Genomic DNA, 13818 nt, shown 5'->3' with positions numbered 1-13818 from the left:
ACCACGGGGTGAGTACCGACGGCAGGTCGGAGTAACTGGTACTCGGAGGGTGCCGTGTTGCCATGCCCACCTCGGGACTCGGTCGCGAAGCCAAAGCTGAAGCGGTCTCATATAAAGCAATCTGAGCGGTGTACCGCGGCTGCAGATGCCATATGCCCCAGGAGCCTCTGAAAAAAATTCAGTGGAACCGCACTCTTGCGCTTGATAGTCTCAGGCAAGTCAGCAATGGCTGAGTGGAGAAGGCGACCAAGTTCATACCGAGAAAAGAGATCCTCTGCACGGCGCAAAGTTTACTCCTTCCCCAGTTGACCCGAAGGCCCAGACGAGCTAGGTGCCGGAGCACTGGGTCCCTGTATTCGCAAACCTGGTCTAAGGAGTGAGCTTAAGACAGCCAGTCACCGAGATAGTTCAGGATGCGAACCCCGTGTTCCCATGGAGGAACAAGGGCTGCCTCAACAACCCCTGTGAAGGCGCGAGGAGACAGGGCTAGCCCGAATGGGAGAACAGCGTACTGATATGCGCGTGCCCTGACAGCAAACCGTAGGTATGGTCTGAGTCGAAGGAGAACGAAGACATAAAAGTAGGCGTCCTTCAGGTCGATCGCTGCAAACCAATCCTGTGGCCGCACACATCCAGAAATGCGTTTGGCCAGGAGCATCTTGAACTGCAGCCTGTGAAGGGAGCGGTTCAGATGCGTAGGTCCAGGATTGGCCGTGACCCACCAGACTTCTCCGGGACAATGAGGTAGGGGCTGTAAACCCGGACCTCATTTCGGCTGGAGGAACAGTCTCAATCGCACCCATCGCCAGTAGGGTAGCAACCTCCGCTCTCATGATAGGGGCATAGCCACCGACCAAAGTGGAGCAGACTCCCCTGAAGCGGGGAGGAGACCGTGCGAACTGAATCGCAAGCCGAGCCGATGGTTCGCGCGACCCAGCGGAACAGAAGGGAAGCTCTAGGCAGGCTCCCAACTGTACCAGCGGCGTCAAGAACCACAGACGTCCCCCCGGTGGTGCAGCGAAGCGGAATGACCGGCCCAGACATGGACGGCATAGCGGCCCGGTGTGGGGGCAAGGTCATAACCGCACCCTGACAGAGGAGCCCAGGGAAGGACCAGCGTTCCACGGGGTCCTGCTCTGTCAGGGGTCTGGCGACAGAGGGGGACAGGGGCGAAGCGGCCCGTGGACGGCCCCCGTGTCAACCGCCTCTGGAACAGAGGGGAGAGCACGGCTTGTGGGCGGCGCTCTGTGTCGTCCGAGAACTCTATATGCTCAGAGACGAGAGAGTCAGTTCTTTCTGAATAAGGATTCTTCGCCAGCCCTCCACCGGGGAAAGGAGTGGCCCTGCTACCAACTCCTGGAAGAACTGAGTCTCATCTCTGAGCAGCCCATCTCAAAAGTGCCGCTAACCCGGCGTTTAGCGGGGGGCGGGGCTGGAGAAGGCTGTGGCGTCCCACCTACAGTCTTCCAGAGCCAGGCCCGGGTGAATGGGCGGGGTTGGAACCGTAGGAGGGTGTCTTCGGCGGTGGGCAGACTGAGGGATCTGAGCGGACGGCGGGGCCGTCGGGCAGAATAACCTCAATCTGCTCATGGGCGGTTGAGAACTGTAGGGCATAAGCACTCAACCGCACCGCCGAAGAGGCCGACTTGGGAGATGGGGGTGTCGAGCAGACGGGTCCACCCGACATCGTGCACATCAGACCGGTCAGCCCCAGAATGGTGAACATCACCTGACTCCGAGAGCGTACGGCCACTTTCGTCGCTCGGAGAGCAAGGTCAGTGGCGGCGCGCAGCTCACTGAAGAGCCTCGGGTCAGTCCCGCCCTCCTGCATGTCCATGAGCATCTGGGTCAGGTAGACCAACAGAACGGTCATGGGATGCAGTGAGGCGGCTGCCTGTCCTGTGGCACTATAGGATTTCGCCACAGATTAGTGTAGACGAAAAGAACTACAGGCTTAGGACGGATGCTTAGGATTGCGCCGGAAAGCACTCTGAGGACACAGTAGCATGGCAACAGAGCGTTCAACCGGGGGGACCCCAGTGTACCCATGGGCAGCGGCCCCTGAGGGGAGGAAAGGCGGATGAGACCAACGAGCGGACCCGTGGTCTCATCATGCACGTCCGGGAGGAAAGATATTGGGGTTTGCCGTGGACGCGGGTCGGCGGCCTCACCCAAAAACCAATCGTCCCGGGAAAGCATGGCCGTCATCTCCGGATCAGACTCAGGCACAACCGTATGCACACCAGAGGGTGGCAGCTGTGACGAGTCGTCATTTCCAGAAGAATCAAGCCCACCTAGTGATGCTGCTACAGACACAGCATCATCCTCTGTAGCTTCAAATGAAAACACACGGGCCACCCGAAGGTAGACTCGTGGAATCATCAGTTCGCTAGCGGGCACCGTCATTAAAGAGGGGGGCTGGGGTCGCGGACACAGAGTCGGCGCCTTGTTTAAGACCAACACCCTCAGGTCACCCTGGCCACCAGCCGAAGATCGGGGGGTGGATGAGGGGACTCTCACTCTTGCGAGTTCACCGAGTTTCGACCTATATATGACGCGATGATCACGTTCCCAGAGAGAACATGAGTCATCCACGAGCGCTGTTCAAGCATGATCAAAGCCCAACACACTAGACAGCGCTCGTGCCCATCAGAGTCCGATACCAGTCCGCTGCAACCAGAAATGCACGGGCGAGCCGTCTTTAAAAAGACGTGCCGCGTGCGAGCTCTTTTAAGAGAGGAGAAAAAAAAACTCCGCGATGTTGAAGCACACAGGGAGACACACACACACTGGCAGATCACTGCACAGATCAGCAGGCACTGTGAGCTCGCTGCAGATCGCCATCACACCAACATCGGAGAGAGAAGCTCGTCTCGTAGAGCGAAGTCAGAGATGACTGTGGAGTGAAAAAATATTCTTGGCTCCGAAGCGAAAACATATCTGCATGTTGCTGGCGTCCTCCTTTTATACCCACGAGGTAAGGCGGAGATACGCTATGCAAATTCCGCAGACCCATGGCATTTCTTTGCCATTGGCTCGTTTTGTAATACTCGAAGTCGATAGGTGTTCTAAGCGAAACCCCATTCGTCGTCATCCGACGTAACTCAGAGTGACAACGAAAGGGAACAGATTCCTTTGCTAAACTCAAACCATTAGTTGCATCTTCCTCCAGGTGTGTTGGTCATCTCTCCATGGACATCCCGTCTTCACCAGGGTGACTCTTTGCGAGTCGTTGCCGTAGTCTTTCCCTCGTCGGTGTAGTCTAAGGTGAGAGGCTTCGACCCAGGTGTCCCACTCTCCAACCGTTTTCTGATCATTACCCGATTTGCTCCTTAGATCACAACGCACCCCCACTGGAGTGAACCATCTCCTGCTTTGACCTGTGAATGGAGACCTTAAGGTTTTGTTAGTGACCACTTGTCTAGCTGGTCGTCCCTTTTGGTGTGACCTGTGGAATTTTCACCATTTGTTCACCTTGCTGATGATATGCATAAAGAATTTCAAGTTTATTCTCAACACTTGTCCAATTCAACTCTGTTTCTTCTCATTTTACAAATCATCTTATCCCTAAATAATTTCTTGCTCACTTAATAGCACTCAGAGTTCTTTTCCTCTGAAAAACCTTCAACCCACTTTGCTCATGTCAACAACACAACATTTATACATTTGGAACAGAATCAGTTCTGTTTGATTCAATCCATCCTGACATCCTGCAAAAGGAAAATTTTAAGATATGCGCTGCGCAGGTGTGGCCCTGTTTCTCTCTGCCACAATAATAACCCAGGCTAGGATAGTTAGTCAAATTCATCCATAGCCATTATTTTATTGGGCACATTCTGCCCTGTATCAAAGTCTGCATTCTCTGTAAAGAAAAACAAATGTCGAGGTTATTTTCAGTTGGTAAAATACACATAGTTTCTTTTGTCTACTGTGCTGCTGCGGCCTTCGCTGCCGCATCTGCCCTGATGTTTCCTGTTGAAACAGTCCTGCAAATACACTTACAGACAGCAATTTTGTTAGGGAGAAGAATGCCTTCTAGCCAGGCTTTTACCCAGTCAAGCTCAGTGTCTTCCCAACATATATAGTGTCCCCTAGTAAACCATATTTTGGCCATATTTGGCAATTGTTACCATCCCCCTTTTGATGCAATGATTCAACTCTTGCATCAATCTAACATAATGGTGTTTGGATAAAGTTTGCCATCATCACTAACCCAAACGTTGTCCTAAAGCCAAATTTCCTCAGACATCTTTCTCTGCCTCTGAAACAAAAATATTACTTAAAGCCACAATCACATCTTCTTATCAGAGTATTTGGAGGCAACGCCCTCAGTCTTACAGTGTATCCTGCTTTTCAGGCCTGTTGTTTGGTCTCTTAAGCCAGTCATCTACAAACATTTTCAAAGTCATCAATTGTTTCTGTCAGGTCAGGTCGTACTGTACAGACTAGGTCAATGTCAGTCAAACAACATTTTCCCCCTTTTGTTCACAATAATCATACATTTGAGGGACTCTCTGGATATTTGATACTGACTTAGCCAATATGTCACTTTGTTATTGCCTTCAAATCTATAACATTTTAGTTTATCTCAACCCATTATGGACGACGATCTACCACTTCACAAATCCAATTTACATAAATGCTTTTAATCCATAGATTGATTCATAATTACCAGTAGCAGACAGAGCTGGATAACTAATCCATTTAACGCTCGTCCCATTATCTACATCATCTTTTCATCAGATGGACTCAACAGAATTAACAGCTTCTTTAAAATTTGTCATTTGCCTTACAAATTTGTCATTGGCTAATGACACAATTTACACACTATTCAGATGGAGTATTAGTACCCCAAACTAACACATACAAGACATAGAGTGCAGTCACCATCACACACACTCATATTAGACACATATTTTAACTGTTCATCTTCAATGTTCACTTTTCATTATATCATCTCTAAAAATATTTAAATTTTAAGTAAGATTTTAAACTTCACATTTTACTGTAGCTTTTACCTAATTTGACATGGTCTTAACCAGTTTCAACTCATGTCTGTTCATTATTCATTTGATTTTAGAAAAGTCAGCTGGGTTGTTTTGGTTCATTATCACTATTTTGCTTCAGCTTGCTCTGGCAGGCCGATAACAAAAAGACAGACACAGTTACCATCCCTTCCTCCACTCAAGCAGTCTCTCTCTCTCTAAAGAAATAATCTTTTCAACAGCCTCCTATTTCACACAGACAGCCTTATTGCTGCTTGCTACTTCAATCCTTATCATGTAAATTTAAGTTCTCAGACATCTAATGTCATGCATCCATTTACTGGATGAAGAAGTAAAAACTTTATTTCTCCTGGCAGTTTGACTTTTTTATCTGCCTATTCACACGTTGAATGCAGCCGTAAACAACCTTTTTGTTTCTCACTGCCCTGTTCAACTGATTCCCGCACTACTTTTAATCTTGTAGCGCTCAATGTTCCCTCACCTTGGAAAATCATATATTAGGTTAGGTTATATTGATATTGGTTGATATTAGGTTAAACTTTTCAATAACCTGTATTCATTTTCTCCCCGTAATTCTTTCAGCATTTGACAGAAAACCGGTGTATCAAATTTTGGCAAGCTTATTTTGAGATTTCCCCATACTGGCTGTTTTCTGTTCTCTGTGCATTTTGTTCGACGCTCGTCTAGTAATCTGTCAGACGTCTCCGACAGATCCGATTTTTAACCTAAAATCGGACAGGGGTCATTAATTATGGTTCACCCAAAATCAATATTTCAGTTAGCCTTAATTAACTTTTGGTGTGGCAAAATTTCTTGACCTGTTCGTAGGTCTCAATTTCCCACTTTTGGTGTGGCAAAACCTCTTGACCTGTTTAAAGGTCTCAATTTCCCACTTTTGCGAGAGCTCAATCCTCGGTCATAACTTCTTGACTCAGCCTCAGTTTAGAAAATCTCTTGACCTGTTTAAGGGTCTCAATTTCTTGGTCGAGTACCTCTTGCCTCAGTCTATGCCTTAAATCTCTTGATCTCGCACCATAGAAAACAGTCTCAGCCAGTATTGTTTGCTCACTCTTATACCAAAAGAAAAATATTTTACCCCAAAAGAAAATATTTTAGCCGTCTCTTACCAGAGATGTTTTGGGTTGCCACGGGTTCGCTTTCATTCAATTCCAGTGGAGTTTCTCCTGGCCCTGATAGTGGTCAGCCCCTCTCTCTAAAGCTTACGAGGTAGAGCTGGTACTGCTCAGTCCAGGATGATCAATCACTGTCCGCTCTCAGGTCCAGAAGGCACTTCCAAGGAATCCCACTGTTCTGACACCAAATTGTTGTGGCAAAAATTCTGTTTAACATCATCACTACGTAAGAGACACTCAGAGTCAAATTAATAAAAAAGAAAAGTATTTATTCTTGCAAGAATAGGTTCAGTCTAGTACACAGAAGTTACGCTGTGCAAGAGAGTGACACACAACAGGAAGATATGAGACAGCCTTTATACTCTTTTCAAGGTTCCTCCTCACCCGCTGTACCTTTCACCCACCCAGATAAGGTCCTTACTGCTGTTCAGTTTCTACTTAAAGACACAAACTGGTACTGAAATAAACTGGCCAAACCTGACCATCCCTAAGGTCAGAGGTCCTGTCCCATATGTTCCTGAAACGTCACACACAAGCACGTACACACATATATTTTTATACATTGAATAGGTTCTCTCTCTTATGATATCTGTTTGGGATCAATGACTATTAAAATTTCTACAACACTGCAAAGATGCCTTTTTATAGCAGCTTTATTTATGTAGGTCTGTGGACAATGACAGCAGTGAAAATGCTTGGCCTTTTGGCCACAGCCAAGGCCACAGCTGTATATAACATAATCTAATGCAAAATTGAAAATAGCCATGTTAGTAGATTTAAAAAAATGTTTAATACACATTTATAAGATATGCATATACACTCACCTCCATATTCAGTTGCTCTTATTTTATGCCCAGCTATATGGGTCACTATTTGATGATACTGTCTGGGTTTACATATTTGAGAAGTGCAGAAGGGGCATGTGAATAAATATATATCTGCAAGGTAGCGCTGTGGTTGAGGCTCTTGTCCTCTCCGCTGAATTGTGATGTGCTGAATAGACAACAAATTCATCAATTTTTTAAAAAAATAACTTTCCTCCACTGTACATAATTATGTTAGTCTATAGGTTTGACTACACATGTGAGGTATTAATGCCTGCACTGATATAATGAAGAGTGTTGAACATTGACTATTGAGCTGATCTCACAGCTAAAAAATGTCAAATCATGTTTCTATTTAAATCTAGTTGTCTGCAGAGGTTCCCTTTCAAGGGAACTCGAGCTGCGTCAAACGCTGAGGGAACGCCCCTGCGTTGTGCATCATGAAGCACGTATGGAATCAGCCCAATGGAGAGATGGAACGTCATAGGCGGGTGACGTCATCGACCAGGAAACTATAAAGCACCCCATAAACACAAGCGCAACAGCTTTCTGTGCCTTCAGTCGCGCTATATGTGAATCTGTCCCTGTGTGAATATTGTCTGTCTTTACATACTCTGCACCACACAAACAATTTATATATATATATGTATATATATATATATATACATATATATATATATATATATATATATATATATATATTAAGAGAGATATGGCGAACGAACAGCAGTTTAGGAAGTGTGTCCCTCCCTGGTCGCGTTGTTTTACGAGTGGGGATACACACGTTCTTTGTGTTGTTTGTTTGGGAGTGCAGCATGCCCAGTCAGCTCTCGAGGTAGCTGATTGTGAGCATTGCGAGCGTCTGCCATTAAGGACGCTCCGCTCCCGCCGGGCGCTCTTCGAGGAGAGCGGTTCGGTGCGCACTCCCCGCGGTTCGGGTCCCGCTCTTGCCGAGGCAGAGAGACGACGCGTATCATGGGGATCGCAGATGGATCTCTCAGCGGGGTTAGAGACGGGCTCTGCCTTATCTCTGCCTTCACCTGTGAGATCCAGTGCCTCAGTCCCGTGTTCGGAAGCACGCGCTGCGGTTTCTTCCGCTCGGGCTGAGGCACCAGTTATAAATGAGGGAGATGTGGAGGATTCGCCACCTTACACTCCCGAAAGTGATGAGCTAGTGGAGGTATTAACAACAGCTGTAGAAAAACTCAGCATTGTATGGCCAGTGACTAGACAGGAGTCTGTTTCTAAATCAAAATTAGATGAGAGATTTTTGCCGTCACGAGTGCAACCTCCACGCCGGTGTTTGCCATTTTTTCCCGATCTCCACACTGAGGTGTCGAAATCGTGGAAAAAACCGGTGCATATAGACTATAGAGTGTTTAGTCCCCAGACTTCAATATATTCTAATATTGTGGGGGCAAAATCATATGGTTATTCGGCTATGCCTTGCGTGGAAGAGACGCTTGCGAGTTTTCTCTCCCTCGAGGCTGCGTCATCCGTTAAGGCACCGGCATTACCCACCAAGCCTCTTAGAAATATTTCGGTTTTTGTGGGTAAAGCGTATTCGGCGGCGGGTCAGGCTGCGTCATGTCTGCATACTATGTCTATTATGCAGGCATACCAGGCTGACCTGCTGAGGGACGTGATTGAGAGTGAGGAGGTCAGTGCTGACGTGGTTCGCGAACTGCGTCAGGCTGCTGATTTATCCCTGCGCGCAACCAGAGAGTCGGGCAAGCTAGTGGGTCGATCTATGGCAGCTCTGGTGGCCGCAGAAAGACATCTGTGGTTAAATCAGACAAATATAAAAGAAAAAGAAAAAGCTTTCCTTTTAGACACTCCTCTCTCCCCCCTGGGTTTATTTGGCGATGCTGTAAATTCTGTCATCGATAAATTCCAGGAGAAGGAAAAGCAAACAACAGCTTTTAAGAAATTTCTCCCTTTAAAAATTCATGTCCCTGGGGCTGCTGAGCGGGAGCAGCCCCGGCCGTCTGCGAGCTCATCATATAGGGCGCTGAAGCAGAGTGTCGCGTCTCGTGCTCCCCCTGCTGGACAGTGGGTTCAGCCGCGGCACTCTCAGCCGAAATCTCCCAGTAATAGAACTGATCTGAGGACAGTTATATTAGCTAAGAAGGCTTCGGCTAAGAAGAAGTCCTGGCGCCACGGCGCGCAGGACACTGAAGGTGGTCCCCACCGAGGCGGAAAGGTGTTCACCTCTTTCTACGGTGCCCATTCTTCCTCGGTGCCCTCAGGGGCCCGTTCTGCCAACCCCGCCTTCATGCCGGGGCGCAGACGGTCCCAGTGAGCGATTTCCCGAGGGACGCTCGCTCCCTCTGAGGAGGGTTTCAGAGCGGTTAGACCAGTTGTTCCCTGCCGGTGTGCCGTTACAGGGCGGTGCGTTTGCTGCTCAAGTTACACCAGAGGCCAGTCTCGAGAGACTGGTACCCTTAGTAGAATTTCTGGCAGAGTGGAAAAGCCTTCCAAAAATATCTCATTGGGTCCTGCAGACAATAGAAAGGGATTATGCTATCCAATTCAGGTGTCGTCAACCAAGATTCAGAGGGGTTCTGCCTACAGTGGTGGGCCCCGAGCAGGCTCTGGTTATGGAACAAGAGGTGAAAGCACTCCTTCAAAAGGAGGCTATAGAACGGGTTCCTCCTCCCAGTGTGGAGTCAGGCTATTACAGCCGATATTTCATCGTTCCAAAATAGGATGGGGGGTTGCGTCCAAATTTAGACCTATTGAATCGCTCGGTAGGGAAGCCAAAATTCAAGATGCTCTCTATCAAGCAGATCGTGTCACAAATCAGATCCGAGGACTGGTCTGTCACGATAGATCTAAGGGACGCGTACTTCCACATTTCCATCCTTCCACAACACAGGAAGTTCCTGAGATTCGCCTTCGGGGGCGAGGTGTACCAGCACAGGGATCTTCCGTTTGGCCTAGCTTTATCTCCCCGCACTTTCACGAAATGCATGGACGCAGCACTAGTGCCCCTGAGGCTTCAGGGTGTTCGTGTCCTCAATTACATCAACGATTGGTTGATTTTAGCTCAGACAGAGCAGATGGCGGTTCGACATTGAGATGTCGTTCTCGTTCATATCAGGAAGTTGGGGTTGAGGCTGAACGCAAAGAAAAGTGTATTATCTCCTCAGAAGACCACTTTTCTGGGTGTCGTTTGGGTTTCGGTTTCGATGCAGGCGCGACTCGCTCCGACCCGCATCGTTTCGATTCTCTCAGCTGTGAAACAAGTAAAGCTAGGCCAGCTACTTACTGTAAAACAGTTTTAGAGACTGTCGGGTCTGATGGCAGCAGCGTCCGACGTTATACCTTGCGGCCTGTTGTACATGAGATCGCTACAGTGGTGGCTCAGGACCAAGGGATTCTCCCCGAGGGGAAATCCGCTCCGCACGGTCAAAGTCACGCGGCGCTGCCTTCATGCTCTGGTCATGTGGAAAGAAACTTGGTTCCTATTCAAAGGGCCTGTGTTGGGGGCTCTTTGTCGTCGCGTAACGCTAACGACGGATGCTTCCCTCACAGGGTGGGGGGCGGTCACGAGTGGTCGTCCAGCCCAAGGGCTGTCGCAGGACCATCATCTATCACGGCTTATAAATTGTCTAGAGATGTGGGCGGTGTTCCAGGCTCTGAAACACTTCCTAGCAGACCTGAGAGGTCATCATGTGTTAGTTCAGTCAGACAACACGTCGGTGGTCTCTTATATAAATCATCAGGGGGGCCTGCGGTTTCGCCGGCTTTCCAAGTTGGCCCGTCAGATCCTCCTGTGGTCCCAAGGGAGGTTACTATTTCTGAGAGCAATGTATCTTCCTGGGTATTTGAATGTGGTAGCAGACTCCCTGTCGAGACATGGGCCGAGGCCGGGGGATTGGAGACTCCATCCCGAGGTGGTGGAGCTCCTTTGGTTGAGTTCGGTCGCGCCGAGATGGACCTATTCGCTTCCAAGGAGACCACGCATTGTCATCTGTGGTTTTCCATCAGCCATCCAGCCCCTCTGGGGTTGGACGCTATGGTGCAGCCGTGGCCGAGGTCACGTCTGTTCGCCTTTCCCCCGATTGCTCTGCTACCTGGAGTTCTGGAGAGGGTTCGCCGGGACGGGGTCAGCCTACTATTAGTAGCCCCGTTCTGGCCGGCCCGAGTATGGTTTGCGGACCTGATTTCCCTCCTGGACGGCTCTCCCCTGGAGCTCCCGGTCAGGAGGGATCTACTCTCTCAGGCGGGCAGCATGATATTTCACCCCCGCCCAGTATTGTGGGCTTGGCCTCTGAGGGGGCCCAGCTCATGAACTCTGGTCTCTCAACCGAGGTTGTTGAGACCATTCTTACTCCAGAGCTCCATCCACGAGGAAGCTTTATGCCTTGAAGTGGAAACTCTTCACTTCTTGGTGTGGAGAGCACCTGCAGGACCCAGTTAACTGCCCAGTGGGTGCAGTGCTGGAATTCCTGCAGGAGCGCTTCTCCACAGGGCTATCCCCCTCCACACTAAAGGTGTATGTGGCGGCACTGGCTGCTTACCACGTCCCTTTCAGTGGAGTTTCCCTTGGGAGACACCCGCTTATAACTCGTTTCCTTCGTGGCACACTGAGGCTGAGGCCAGCAGTTCGTACGAGGGTGCCGGCCTGGGATCTGGCCATCGTATTAGAAGGTCTTTCCCTAGCTCCTCTTGAACCTATCGAAGAAGTTCCTGAGAAGTTTCTCACGTTTAAGACTATCTTTCTTCTTGCTATCTCCTCACTAAAGAGAATCAGAGATTTGCAGGCTCTGTCGGTTTCACCCTCGTGCCTGGAATTTTCGCCTGGCATGGTTAAGGCTTTTCTGCATCCTAGACCAGGTTACGTTCCCAAGGTCCCTACTAATGTTGTTAGACCTACAGTTCTGCAGGCCTTTTGTCCTCCTCCATTTCTGTCGTCTGACCAGGAGAAACTTAATTTACTCTGTTAGACGCCTATGTCCACAGAACTGACCTGTGGAGGAAGTCAGAACAACTATTTGTGTGCTTTGGGCCACCCAAGAAGGGGTGTCCCGCGTCTAAACAGAGAATGAGCAAGTGGGTGGTCGAGGCTATCTCACTTGCCTATGAGTCGGCTGGTCAGCCTTCACCTTTGGCTGTACGAGCCCACTCTACCAGGAGTATGGCGGCTTCTAAAGCCTTACTGTCAGGAGTTTCCCTCAGTGACGTTTGTGATGCGGCTGGATGGTCTTCACCGCATACTTTCATTAAGATCTACGACCTAGACTTAAGTTCTACCCCTGGGGCACAGGTGCTCTCGTCCTCTGTGCGCTAGTTCTCACATGGCGGTCACTTGGTCCTATGGCGACGTGGGTATTAGCGTTCCCACAGCGTTTGACGCAGCTCGAGTTCCCTTGAAAGGGAACGTCTCGGTTACGTATGTAACCCTAGTTCCCTGATAGGGAACGAGACGCTGCGTCATTCCACCATACTCCCGGCATTCCCGCTAGCGCTTCCTTCAGGCCTATCAGAAGCTGTTGCGCTTGTGTTTATGGGGTGCTTTATAGTTTCCTGGTCGATGACGTCACCCGCCTATGACGTTCCATCTCTCCATTGGGCTGATTCCATACGTGCTTCATGACGCACAACGCAGGGGCGTTCCCACAGCGTTTGACGCAGCATCTCGTTCCCTATCAGGGAACTAGGGTTACATACGTAACCGAGACGTTTTTGTTAGGATTATGAGATATAATATAAATAACATAAAAATTATAAATATTACATTAAAATTGATATTAAAAATAATAAACTTAACAAGCAATGCTTTTTCAGCTTTTCTTGTTTTCTTACAGCGCACCTCACACTCAAACACCATTTCATATATGAAGGGAGTGGGTTCTGGACTGAATGAAAACGTAATCTATCCAAAATATTATAGTTTTTAATAATTTTTAATTAGACAGAATTTGCAGTTAGATTAATTTGCACAACACTTTCCTTAAAATGTATTTATTTTTTATTTTTATTGTATTTATAATACATATTAGTAGGCTACCTATACCCCCTGGTTTCACAAACAATTTTTAAGCTAGTCCTAGACCAAATAAGTCTGAGCTGTTCAAACTGAAATAAACTTGCACTGACTGATCTTAAAATATATCAGTACCATAGTTTTGTCTCAAGATGAACACCAGTAATGTTTTTTTTCTAAGCATGTTTATGAAAATTATTAAAATGTCCAACTTGAACTATGGACTAATCCTGGTTTAGGCTAAACCCTGTCCCTGTCTGTGAAACCGGGCCATAATTCGGTGGAATAGCCCACTAATATTTGTTTACAACTATTGTTTTCTAGTCTGACAAGCAAACGTTAACTATCTTTTATATTAGAATACGCCGACAGTAAGCAAACTACCACTATCAACACTAAAGTAACAAACGCATGCACCAAAAAGTTAGCGAATGTTTGCTAATAGTGGTTAGCGATAGATTGTAAGTGGCAGACCTCTTGGAGCTTTTCTTAATCGTGTTGCAAACAAATTTACACAAACTAATTAACGTTAACTGACGTAAAATGAGAATTTACACAAATCCACTTACATCCATATGCTGGACAGGTGACCTCTCTCCTCATTTCACCGCTTTCTCGCTTTATCACTCTGAATATCTGATGGGAAAAGCGTATTCAAGTAACGCCCACTCAAGTTTTAGCAAACCAGGCAGAGAGGTTGTAAAACGCCTACCCGGTTGTAAAACGCCCCCAAATTGAGGCCCGCCCCTTGTTGCTCTGCAGAGACCTCCTTCTCGGCGCACCAGACACACGTCAGCAGCGTCTTACGTCAGCATCGTCACTGAACGCGGATCCCCAACAGAACCGGAAGACAATACAATGCT

At 48.0% G+C, this 13818-nt stretch overlaps 1 protein-coding gene across 1 annotated transcript in view; it reads right to left on the bottom strand.

Moving 5' to 3' along the window:
* Nucleotides 1-13616, bottom strand: part of LOC143750744 (uncharacterized) — a 30242-nt gene extending 16626 nt beyond the window's left edge. Inside the window, exons 1-2 of the mRNA XM_077243914.1 lie at nucleotides 13525-13616; nucleotides 6964-7132 (exon numbers count right to left, since the gene is read on the bottom strand). Of these exons, the coding sequence (XP_077100029.1) occupies nucleotides 6964-6969 (6 nt within the window). The 5' untranslated portion in view covers nucleotides 6970-7132; nucleotides 13525-13616. The remainder of the gene's footprint in view (nucleotides 1-6963; nucleotides 7133-13524) is intronic.
* Nucleotides 13617-13818: the final 202 nt, after the last annotated feature.

This window comes from Siphateles boraxobius, unplaced genomic scaffold (genome assembly GCF_051911475.1).
Source record: "Siphateles boraxobius isolate OS27281-9 unplaced genomic scaffold, OSU_SipBor_1 25, whole genome shotgun sequence".
In the NCBI taxonomy this organism is placed as follows: Eukaryota; Metazoa; Chordata; class Actinopteri; order Cypriniformes; family Leuciscidae; genus Siphateles; species Siphateles boraxobius.
The sequence above is the reverse complement of the archived record's forward strand: the minus strand, read 5'-3'. Positions and strand labels throughout refer to the sequence as shown.